Source organism: Pseudochaenichthys georgianus, chromosome 22 (assembly GCF_902827115.2).
Source record: "Pseudochaenichthys georgianus chromosome 22, fPseGeo1.2, whole genome shotgun sequence".
Taxonomy (NCBI): domain Eukaryota; kingdom Metazoa; phylum Chordata; class Actinopteri; order Perciformes; family Channichthyidae; genus Pseudochaenichthys; species Pseudochaenichthys georgianus.
The window spans coordinates 21,758,036-21,771,278 of NC_047524.1; the positions used below are offsets into that span (position 1 = coordinate 21,758,036).

General features: G+C 43.1%; 1 protein-coding gene across 1 annotated transcript in view; it reads left to right on the forward strand.

The window, feature by feature from the left end:
- The window catches only part of eipr1 (EARP complex and GARP complex interacting protein 1), a 74,763-nt gene that overhangs the window by 49,731 nt on the left and 11,789 nt on the right, over positions 1 to 13,243 (forward strand). The window contains exon 7 of the mRNA XM_034111695.1: positions 11,139 to 11,306. Within this exon, the coding sequence (XP_033967586.1) occupies positions 11,139 to 11,306 (168 nt within the window). The remainder of the gene's footprint in view (positions 1 to 11,138; positions 11,307 to 13,243) is intronic.

Consider the following 13,243-nt stretch of genomic DNA (forward strand, 5'->3'; position numbering starts at 1 on the left):
CATAAAATGAGATCAAAATGCATTTTAATGGCCAAATGAACCTTAAAATAGGCATTATGAAGGTCCATGGGACGCCCTGCCCGTAGAAGCCTGACGGGCAAGGGGTCCGCTGTGTCCGCAATGAAGGTCTATGGGACGCCCTGCCCTGCCCGTAGAAAAATGACGGGAAAGGGGTCTATTAACCATTCACAGGGCTCTCAAGTTTTGAACAGAGTTCAGAGTGAGATTTTGGCAGCGGCGGGGCTTTGGGTGGGGACGGTGGTCTTATCTGATAAATGACACATAAATTCATACAAATAAAAACATATTTATTTCATTCTTAGTGAAGGGGTGTGTGTGTGTGTGTGTGTGTGGTGTGTGTGTGTGTGTGTGTGTGTGTGTGTGTGTGTGTGTGTGTGTGTGTGTGTGTGTGTGTGTGTGTGTGTGTGTGTGGTGTGTGTGTGTGTGTGTGTGTGTGTGTGTGTGTGTGTGTGTGTGTGGTGTGTGTGTGTGTGTGTGTGTGTGTGTGGTGTGTGTGTGTGTGTGTGTGTGTGTTGTGTGGTGTGTGTGTGTGTGTGTGTGTGTGTGTGTGTGTGTGTGTGTGTGAGAAAGACAGGAAAGCATGCCTGTCATTGGAGATGTTCTTCCACTGCATCTCCCTTGAATTCCCTCTTGGATCGACAGTCCACAGTGAGGGGGCAACACACACACACACACACACACACACACACACACACACACACACACACACACTCAGAGCTGTGTAATAGCTGTCATGCTTGCAGCCATACCATGCACTGCAGGGTGCATACTGAAAAGCAGTGCAGTGTTGCAGTGAAGCATGGACTCTCTACACCTCCCCTGTGGTGTGTATGTGTGTGAGAGTGTGAGAGAGAGACTGACAGAGAAAGAGCCGATAAAGAAAGAGAAGGAGCGTAAAAAGAAGGTGGAATGATTGATAGTGGTGCTATTTGCTCCTTCACAGTCCAGGTTAAAAGCCAACTGTCTGTTGGTGCTAGACAGCATCATAGCTCGTCACACAACAGAGGCTCACACACACTTCATGGCCAAAAACACAGCCTTTTCATTGCACCTGCTCAACAGATTTGTCAGTGCCATAATGATAGGGTACTCAAGGTAAAGCCAATCATTCAAAAGCCTTTTTTCCATCATATTTTATTCACATATTCAAATGTCTCTCCATTATGCAAAAAGGGTTGCCTATCAAGATAATCCGACATCACATTCCAAAACGAAAGATGCCAGCTGTTTTTGAAATAGTGGTAGTCCGTACGCCGCTGTCGATCTGAGGCTGACCTTTTGAACCCCGCTGTGGTCAAATTGATCATCTGTAACCTTTTCATGTGCTCCAAGCCCCCCCCCCCCTCCCAACTTCCCAGTAGACACGAACCAGACATCACAGAATTTATCTCATAATGGTGTATTCATGAACTTATGAAAACCTTGAAATCAAGGAATAAAAACAAAACAATACAATAATACCGGTAGATTTTTGATGCAAGCACCGCACCTCTTTTAGATACTGTTGCTATACGCCTGTCAAGTTAACAATGATGGTGGCCTGGTGGCAGACTAACCTCTTGAACTTTTGGGTTATTTTTGAATTAGTGGGTACTTGATTGGAGACATAGGTAATATATAGTTTCAGTTTTCACATTACAATACAAAGGTTTAAAGGGTGAGGACTAACACGTCTGACAAATGTAACTATAGCTTGAGTATTGTTAGCTGGGCGGGTGGAATGTAAACTTTTCCAAATCTGACATTAGCTTTATTTCTAAATAGCATGGCTAGCTTACACACAGTTGATGTGCTAATTGTGAATGGGGCTTTTTTTAGCCTGTAACTATAGCCTGCTACTACAATAATGTTATCCAGCCATATATTGTACAATATATGGACCAGAGTACCTGCCAAGTGCTGGAAATCCTTAAAAACATTTCAATGTAATATGGCGTTTTCACGGTTGTAAAAAGGAGTTGGACTCTAAAGTTTGGAAAAATGCTTGAAATAAAAGACTTCTTTTATAAAGGTGACACATTTTGAAACTTTGTTGGGTTTTCCTTTTTAAGTTGGCACACCAAAGAATACTGTCACAAAACATTTAAGTTTAGTATAGCAAAAATAACAGCCCCATACTAGGGCTGCACGATTCTTGCTCAAATGTGAATCACGATTTTGAGATCACGATTCTCACACGATTCTCATCGTTTCAATGAAAATATTTATTGCACTACAGTACAATAAATTTAAACAGACAACATTTCAACACGAATTCCACCAGCCTGGCTGTGTGGTCATTAAAGATTCTAATCTAATCTAATCTAATTTGTCTCTCTTGTAACAAAAACATAACTTAACAAAAGGATTAATTTAAATACTGCAGTCAGTACTGAATATAAAAACGGAACAGAACATAAAGTTACAGATTCAGAATAGATGTAAATAAAGCCTAGCTGCCTAGCTACTAGCACAGTCCATCTACTGCACTAAGATATTCTTGGCTAAGAACACCAACATGTCGATATTCTGAGGTTTCAGGGAGGAACGCTGGCAAGTTACAATGTTCCCCCCTGTACTGAAAGCCCTTTCTGAAGGGCTACTGGTCGCAGTACTACATAAGTATTTCCTGGCCAGCATGGACAATCTTGGGTATTGTCCCTTGTTGTTATTCCACCACTTTAAGGGGTCATCTTCGCTGTCGATATTTCTTGAGAGTAGATATGCGCCTAGTTCCATGTCGACAACTTGCTCGACTTCAGGTGCAGCTGCCTCGTTCCCCTTTGCTGCCTAAGGTCTTTTTCTTACATTTTCCCAATTAATATAAACAGTTACCATAGTAACGATGCTAGTCATCTCATCCTTCAGTCTGGTCTTGACAGTGATTTTGTTGTCCTCGCTGACATAGTCCAATTTGAACCTTGGATCCAGACTTGTAGCTATGTCGAGCAGCGCCTGTGTCTTTGGATCACTGTACTTCTCCTGAAGGTACTGCAGGATGGTTGTTTTAATCGAGCGAGCGAGTGCAGGGTCGTCTTCCTTCACTGCCATCAGTGATTGGAAGAGGTGGAGGACTGGCTTCACAGAGGAGACAGACACATATTGCTCCCCTAAGAGCGCATCTGTGAATTCTGCCAGTGGTGTTAGTGTCTTGTCAATCACCTCAAGAACCTGTATGTCTTGCCATGTCAGAATGTTACCTCTAGCGAACTTGTTCCGGTCAGTGTTCCGGGCAAGAACTCGTGTAATGGCCTCTTGTTGTTCAAGGACCGTGTTGACCATAGCTAGACGGGATCCCCATCTTGTTTGGCACTCCGTTTTGAGCTTGTGGTCAGGTAGATTGAGGTCCTTTTGTGCTTGTGCAAGCTCTCTCTTCCGCTTCCAGCTGTGGCTGAAGCAGCTCACTATCTTTTTGCAGACCCCCATAGCACGGCTGATTCGTTCATCTTTCATTGAATTCTCTAGAGAGAGAGAGAGAGAAACAATGTTCAACTTTGCTGTAAAAACATGACAAAAAAATAATGGTTTAAAATGGTAAAAAAATATATATATACATATAACAGTAATTCATTAAGGCATAGCTCAAATGTAATGCACAGTACAATCCTCACTATAGGGCATAGCAGTGGCAGCCATGTTCTGGTTCCATCATTCCAGACCCCATTCATTTTTCCCATAGAGATTTCCTAAAATATTTATATCAATTAATTTAAGCCTAGAATCAAGCCATCCAGGATACTGGTGAATCATGACCATAACACATTTGATTCTATGAAAAATGAATGAATATTTAATTATATGATATTCTACATTTAATAAATACCCTTTGTTTTGCGGTTTTAACTTCTTCTTTTCCACAAAATCAAACGTGTTATGGTCACGAATCACCAGTATCCTGGTTGGCTTGATTCTAGGCTTAAAATAATTTATATAAATATTTTTGGAAATCTCTAAGGGAAAAATGTATGGGGTCTGGAAAGATGGAATAAAAAAAATGGCCTATTCATTTAAGCCTGAGTATAAATATATACTCAAATGGCGGGGGGTACTATAATATTTAGACTATACATTACAATTTAAAATGGTGGTAATTAGTTAAATGAAATAAGATTTTTTTTTGTAAATATATAAACATGTTCAGTACAATATTGACAGTTAATTTAACTCTACACTCTCAGACTTAAATGAACAGAGGACTTTACTGTGGGATGGATTGTACTCAGCTCACCTATAGCCAGATGTAGCCTGTGGCCAAAACACTGGAGCCTTGTCCAGTTGTTTATGTCGGATGCTTTTATGATGTTTGATCCACTATCTGTAGTGATGCACACCATCCTTTTCGGATCCAAGCTCCAGGACTGGAGACTTTCCATTAGTCCCACTGCAATTTCGTCGCCCGTGTGGTCCACGGGGAAGAAAGCTGTCTGTAGGCACCGACTTTTCATGGTGAAATCACTGGTGATGAAATGCACCGTCAGGCTCATATATGGTTCCATGGTACGACTGGACCACAGGTCAGTTGTTGTTGTAAAGTGCTGGACATCTTTCAGTTCTGTCTCGACTGTGGTTCGAGTCTTGTAGTACATGGCAGGCAATGCAGTACGTGAAAAGTAGTTGCGGGAAGGCACTGAGTACCGCTTATCCAGCGTCTTCATCAAGTTCTTGAACCCTTCATTTTGAACTGTATTTATTGATGCCATATCCTTAGCCAAGTAAAAGGTGATGGCTTTTGTTATCTCTTTGTGCCTTCGTGAGCTGTGTGAATATGGTGTTCCGTTGAATAACGTTTGACTTATGGATGTTTGCGTCGTTGTCTGCGGGTTTGATATTTTTTTCGGGATGTCAATTGCAACGACTCACTTTTTAATGAGAAAAATAAACAAAGTTTAAACAAAAGATCACTCTTGCGAGGACAAAATAAAGCTCTTGGTTTCTAACAAACAAAACTCTCCTCTCTGGTAACATGCTGGGTCCCTAGACATGTGAAGCACGCTGAAACAAGACGAACTGGCACAAGACAAAGGGAGACAAGGGCTGCTTCTCAAGTCGACTATTTTCATTTCCTCGCTCCTCGGTCCTCGGTCTCACCGGAAGTTGATTTGCCTGCGCCATCTTGAGTACCGTCCCATGGCTCTTATTTCTGCCGGAGGACCGAGGATCGAGGAGCGAGGAGCGATCATGGAGGAGCGATAACCGAGGAACCACCAGACCATCCTCCGATGAAATCCTCAGATACTCACCCCGCCCCCTTACTGTGTATCGCTCACTGATTGGACGAGGCAGTGCATGCACTGATCTGATGCTTCTTGACATGAGAGCAATACCCCAGCGGAGTGAAGAAAATACATGAACCTCACGGGACTCACTCCTCAGTTTATACCGTGTTTTGCTTCAATTAATGTATCATTTAGTTACAAATATGTGATCTGAACAAAAGTGGTCAAAAATCAAGAATGACTTCTTATTTTATATCATGTATTTGGGTCTACAACAGATAATACTAATGTTTATGTCAGTAAATGTGCACTAACAGAGGCGGGGGTGTTTGTGGAAATAACGGGTACAGAGCTGGCTGCTGCCAGACGAACAGCTGTGCAGCGTCATCACAAACGGACATCGCTTCACGTGACGCTCCGGAGGAAAGGACGTCCCATTGCTCTGAAAACTCATTTCCCTGCTTCTCGTGGTTTCCTTGCGTCTCTCCATGCTTCCCTGGTGGGAGGGACTAAACGCAGGGAAACGACGCAAGTGAGGGAAGCAAGGATTTCATTTAATCGACCTGAGAAGCAGCCAAGGACTATTTAAACATGAGGTGGAAACAATCAGGGGCAGACGCTGACGATGGCGGGAAAACACACAAAGGGAGGAAGTAACGGGGCCTGAAATGAAAGAGTACAAAATAAAATAGGAAATGAGAAAACGAGACATGACATGAAACACGGGGACTTGACTAGAGATGACAGACATAAATAGACAGACAAAACAGGCAAGTAACATAAATACCTGACTAAACATGAAATGACAGACATAAAACAAACACAACTAACACATTTGACGAGACACCACAGTTGTAGGCTTAGGTTTACACTTCTAGTTTTTCACTAAACAACTTTTTTGCTAACCATCATGGTTAGCAAATCCCCCCCTTCATTTAGGCTGCTTGAAGTAATGATCCCTTACTCATGTGCATGTGAAGATTCTCCCCCACTCTTCCTCCCTCCCTCTACCTGCCTCTCTCCCTCCCATCTTTCTTTCTCTGCCAGCTCCCTCTCAAAGCCAAGCTTTAATTTTGATCAGCGATGAAATGATTGCTCTCCTCTTTCGATTTTTCTTTCCACCCCTCCCTCCCCACTGCAGTTGTCATAGAAACAGAAGTGTGTGTGTGTGTGTGTGTGTGAATGTATGTGAGACTGTGAGCGTCTGTGTTCCAGTCGATCCCCTCAGTGGAGAGATTTATCACCCAGGCTAAGCCAGGAGGGTGGGTGGGTGTGTGTGTGTGTGTGTGTGTGTGTGTGTGTGTGTGTGTGTGTGTGTGTGTGTGTGTGTGTGTGTGTGTGTGTGTGTGTGTGTGTGTGTGTGTGTGTGTGTGTGTGTGTGTGTGTGTGTGTGTGTGTGTGTGTGTGTGTGTGTGTGTGTGTGTGGTGTGTGTGTGTGTGTGTGTGTGTGTGTGTGTGTGTGTGTGTGTGTGTGTGTGTGTGTGTGTGTGTGTGTGTGTGTGTGTGTGTGTGTGTGTGTGCTTGTCTGTCTACCTTTGTCGCTCCCCTCTTGCACACCTAAATCTTCTTCTGTATTTACACACATAACAGTATTTTAGCCAGTGTGTTCCCCCAGTTTATGTTTTTATCTGTGTGTGCCTAACAGTGTGTGTAATAGGTCTCCGGTCCCCTCATCAACCCCCCCAGCACACACACACTCACACACTCACTCACACACTCTCAACTGGATGACTTGAGATTGAGTGTGTTTGGTGGCTTAGGCCGGCCACAGCTCTAATCCTCTGCCCTCATACAAACACAAACACACACTTATAAAAAGTCCCAGGTCCCTCCACTATTGGTGGGGCAGGGGGAGTGTATGCATCAGGGTGTGTGTGTCCCAGTGTGTGCCAGCGTGGAGGGGATTGCTCAGAGACACCAGAGAGGGAAAGAGCGAAACTAACCCAATTTCCTGCTCCATTTCCTTTTCACGCGCCGGGCGTGTCCCATTCCACGGCGGGTCGGGTTGAACACCAGCCACCCTACAGCCCGGGTCACGCCTTTTACCTCAGAGTCACACGCTGGAGAGGGGGGAGCGCTGTAAATAAATCATGTGCTCCTGCTCAAAATAACACATGGAAATGCTGTTTTGAGTGAAATTAAAGTTCACCAAAAGTTCCAAGTCAGATTCAGTTTCGCACTATATGTTTTAAGCAAAACATATTCCATAAAGCATGTGTTAATGGGAAAGTATACATAAAGTTAAATATAACTGGTTACTTTAATTTCAAAGTCTTTACAATATTACTGTCTTACACAAGTTTTGCGTTACTTTCACAATTTATTTTTAAATATAGTGACATTATAAATTGGAAAATGGTAATGTTGTTTTGTAGTGGTTAATTAAAGTATTGTGAATCCAGAGGTGGGCGATATTTTATAGCCTAAAGGCATATGTCTATAAAGTGCATTTTCCTGGCAGCAAAGCGTGGATTTGTTTCTATGACGACATATCAACACTTTAACCGAAATTGTATGATGGACTAGCCTTATCTATTTTGACCAATGTCCTATTGTTCTGTATGCTTGTCCTCCTACTTTGTATTGATGAGTTCAACATAAATAAAGTGATATCATCGCCGGAAGTGACTTGGTGTAAATGAATGATAACCATAAACTAATTATGTTAGTGTTTACTTGTTACTTGACATAGTAAATGTTATAATACTAAAAACACTACTATAAGTATGGTGTTACATTACTACGTTACTGATGGAAGTTGTACATGAGATACCCTCATGCCACTTTAACCAAAATTGTATGATAGACAAGCATGGCCCTTTTTCTTTTTGATATCTATTTGGACCATTGTAGGTAGATTTGTTTAAATCACCTCACAGTGTAAAATGTCATATTACCCAAACTTTAAAGGTCCCATGTCATGCTTTTCCGGTTATTACCCGTCCCCTTGTGAGTTATGTAGCATTTTATGCATGTAAACGGTCTGCAGAGTCAAAAACCCTCAAAGTACACCCGGTAGCGAGTAAAACTCTAACACAGAAAAGACCCGTCTATGCTGCCCACGAACGCCTAGTTGGACATTTTTATTTTTTTCTTCCTGGTCGTAGTGACGTAACAACGTCCAAATGGACCAATCCGTGGAGCTCCTCACACACACACACTCACTCACTCACTCACTCAGCCTTATCTTTTCTCAGGCTGCGAGTGTGTGGTGAACTTTGTGGCGAACAGCCTGGCTGTGAGTGTGTGTGTGTGCTCAGGCTGAGTTCCGCGGTGTCTCGCAGACCCCACGCAGCAACCAGGAAACGACACCAGTAATCCAGCTCACACTGTCCGCTCCTCGAGCCTCAAAGGGCGGAGCAGCGAGCCCCGCAACGTCCCGCCAACACGGCACCCAGACCCCACGCAGCATTCTCATCTGTTTGTCATTACTGGTGTCATTTTCTGGTTGCTAACAAACGCCACTGTAACACATAATCACTGATGTTCCGCTGTAACGTGGTGGACTCATCAGAACAGAGTGGGCGAGCTGACCAATCAGAGCACAGTGGGCTCACAGGGAGGGGGGGGGGGGGGGGCAGGAGCTCCAACAAGCCATTTAGGACAGAGTGAATACAATGTAAATCTATTCTAGTAGACCTCAACAATGGAATTATGATCAGCAGAAATGGCCATGTCATGGGACCTTTAATAGTGCTAAAATGAACTTGCATTTGGAAACCCTCACACACACTTACAGTAATAATAAACCTTAACGTTCAGACTTCATTTAAACAATGACCTTGGAATGCTAATGCCACATTAAAATCACAGCTCTTATGAAATGGCAATATCCCTGGGCTCTAAGAGCTAAAACACACCCTTAAAAAGGTGATTATAGGTATTTTATGCTGTCCCTTGAACACTAGAATGCACCACATAAGTTAAGTATGCAACTCGGACATATCCATATAACAAAAGCCTTATAACCAGGGATCAAGTTTCATTGACATGCTAATAACTGCAAACCAGATATCAATCTAAACTCATGAATGCAGAGTTAGTCATTTAGAACAGACATGTAGCTTAATCTTGGCTGAAAATGTGTTTTTCAGTGGAAACTGGTGGAAGATATTTGACATTGTCTGTCAAGCTCCATATGCTAACACCAACGAAACGGTCCAGTGGCAGTCACAACACACACACACACACACACACACACACACACACACACACACACACACACACACACACACACACACACACACACACACACACACACACACACACACACACACACACACACACACACACACACACACAGTCACACACACAGTCCCTGAGTTGTCTTGACCTAATTGAAGCCCAGCGGTCTGCCTGAGGTCATTCTCTTATACCTCCTTTATTTTAATGAGATTTTTAATTAGCATGTTAATTGCCTAACGTGATCAGCAGGGTGACTAGCTAGCTGGCTAGCTGCTGTTGGCTTCCAGCTGGGCCATAACACTGAAGCTTTCCACTCCGCTGAACACAACTGTGCCAAGCTGAGCTTTGTTAGGCTAGCCTGGAGAGGAAATCGTGGTGAAGAAAAACAAGTGCAGACTTTCTACAGCCTCGTGTAGCATTTATGATAGAGGCAGACCTCTAGATTTAATTATTAGCATTTTATTCAAATTGGTTTCTATTCTCTGACACCCGCTTGATTTGCTTCGTCCTTCTTAAAGTTAGAAAACAGTTTCAGCAGGCTGCACAGGCAGCTTACTTTAATCAGCAACGCAACCATTATTAAACCTGACACACATTCACACACATACAGTATAGAAGCTTTTCTATATGCTTTTAGTACTAGGATTGGTCAAATTCAGAGGTCAAATTTCAATGTGTGTGTTGTGTACATGTACAAACAAAGAGGGTTTCATTCATTTCATGACTTACGCAAAAAATTTGATTGTTCATCTAACATAGTTTATACAGTACAAGCTGCTGTTATACAGTCCTAAAGATGCTTTATGCACTGTGTGTTGACGTCACTTGATCAAACTGTTTATAATGTAACATTGACATGTAGAGGGCAACTACTTGCTCTATATGTAAATGCAATTGAAGACACTTCCCCATTAAAACCAGTATAAAATGTGTCCCATCCCCTATCATATATCTGTGTCTAATGACTGTCAGGTAGAAATGGTGGTAAAGGTTTTTTTGCATGGTGGCAATGATTGTACTATCTACCTTCACACCAGCACATAAAGAAAAGTAACGGGTGGAAGCTCAAGGAGATTGCAAATAAAAGACATTGCAACAATTTTTCCACATATTCCTGTATACTGTATGTAAGGAGACAAGACAAGGCTAAGCCGAGGAAAACATACAGTATAGGAGATGAAAGGAGCTGGCCAGAAAGATGTAAAGTGGAACAATACGCAGCACGTCTCTTCCTCTGTCATGTCTTCCTGTTAGCTTCACTCTAGCAGGAACAGGAATGCTGCGCGCTTATAAGGCTCGCCTTTATAATTTGCCACCGCCAGTGCCGGCTTCTTTTATTGAGCTTGGCCTTCGCTGACAGACACAGAGGAAGCTGTGTGTGTGTGTGTGTGTGTGTGTGTGTGTGTGTGTGTGTGTGTGTGTGTGTGTGTGTGTGTGTGTGTGTGTGTGTGTGTGTGTGTGTGTGTGTGTGTGTGTGTGTGTGTGTGTGTGTGTGTGTGTGTGTGTGTGTGTGTGTGTGTGTGTGTGTGTGTGTGTGTGTGTGTGTGTGTGTGTGTGTGTGTGTGTGTGTGTGTGTGTGTGTGTGTGTGTGTGTGTGTGTGTTGACCCTGTGAATCATTCTCTCCCTCTTGTTGTTCTGTCATATGCCCTTCTCTCTGTCTCTCATCCGTCTTCCCCTCCATGCCTCCTGTCGTCTGCCTTGTTTCTAATCACCTGTGTCCTCTCCTCCCTCTCCAGTCAGATCTACTGTATCGAGAACGCCCACGGCCAGCTGGTGCGCGACCTGGACTTCAACCCCAACCGCCAGTACTACCTGTCCAGCTGCGGAGACGACTGCAAGGTCAAGTTCTGGGACGTCCGCAACGTCCAGGAGCCCGTCAAGACACTGGAGGAGCACTCTCACTGGTGGGTGGATGGGTGGGGGTCCAGAGAGGGTCAGACAGTGTACTGTGTCATTGAACCTGATGACCCGAGTTCAAGTCCCCGTGTTAGCGAGCACCCGTCCTGCTCCCTGAGTGTCACGCTAACTAGCTTCCATGTTTGGGTGGAGATTAATGAAGTATGACATTTTCGAACTACAGGCAGTTCGTCTTTGGACCCTTGTACAAGCTCTTCTAGGCCAATGTCAATATCTGATACCAATATTCAATGTAATTAACTTCCTTAATTTAAGGCAGTTTTTCTCTGGGGCATATTGCAGGATGGGTTGATTGAAAATGTTCAAGGTCCCATGAAGAGTCATCTTTTAATCATCACTTTTAATGTGATGTATTTGCTTCTTGGAGACATACATTTTCAGTCACCTCATGTTGGGGTGGGTTATTATATTTAGTATGACCTGAATGTATCCTGGCTTGTTCTACATTGGATGCAGTTATTGACTGTATTGCGTGAATCCAGGACCAATCATATCATTCAGGCTGGAGGGTAGCTCAGTGGTTAGAGCTGGAGCGGCCAAATACTGCGATTTTCAACGGGCCTGGGATTCGATCCTGAGAATATTTCAGTCTATTTCAATGTCTTCCCCTCTATTACCCCTTTGACCAATGTATCTCTCTTGAATATAAGTCAAACTTATAAGTACAACTATAAAGAATATAAGCAAAAACAAGAGGCAAATTCATGTTTTATTCAAATAAACTGTTCTATTGTATTAGGGTGGAGAAACCTCAGAATTGGATGTGGCAACAACTGGGTGTGAGTCTCATTTGCTAAGTGGATATGACAGATTTGAGGGATTTCTTTCACATAAATATACCAGGAAATCAGCATTGTTCAGATTTCTTCATTAGGAGACACCATTTATTTTACATTGCGTTTACATATTATAGTATTTCAAATTCCAACGTGTCCTCAGAGCTCACTAAACCTGGGTTGGGGACATAACGTTTTATCTTAATGTTATTCAATTCAAGATAATATTACAGAAATAGTTGGAAAATAAATCTATCATATCATTACATTTTACAATTGTCTGGGGGAAAAGTAATCCTGTGTCTAATATAATTATACTGTATTTGTGTAATGGGAAAAAGTCTTTAAACACCATCGGAGTCTAATTCAGGCACGTTCAGTAAAACTCACCAACAATAATGATAAACATGATGATAACTCCTTTGCCACACCGTTGATTGGTTTCTGGATTTAATAATGGCTTTATCTCCTAACTAATGAAATGCCCTAACTACTGCTGGTGCAATAAAAGGTAGTAATACACTAATTACTAATTAAATAGGCTGCTACTCATCATGTCAGTGAGGATTGCATTGTGGGTCGAACACGGAGAGCCTAAGTCCTGCACCGGCTAGTCTTCCGTGAGGCTTCAGGCGATGCTCAGAGCTGAACATGGCTTACTGCAGAAGTGTGTGTGTGTGTGTGTGTGTGTGTGTGTGTGTGTGTGTGTGTGTGTGTGTGTGTGTGTGTGTGTGTGTGTGTGTGTGTGTGTGTGTGTGTGTGTGTGTGTGTGTGTGTGTGTGTGTGTGTGTGTGTGTGTGTGTGTGTGTGTGTGTGTGTGTGTGTGTGTGTGTGTGTGTGTGTGTGTGTGTGTGTGTGTGTGTGTGTGTGTGTGTGTGTGTGTGTGTGTGTGTGTGTGCGCGCGCGCGCATTGGAGACTCTTCTCCTGTGTGAGCTGAATAGATGATCAGTGTGTCTGCGAGCCAAACTGGGCTACTGCAGCACACCAGTCCTTACCTGATAAAGGTAGACACACACAGGCACATTGTTCTCACACACACACACACACACACACACACACACACACACACACACACACACACACACACACACACACACACACGAGGGGGGTGTTATTTCCAAATGAAAGATAGACTAGACTTGGCAGA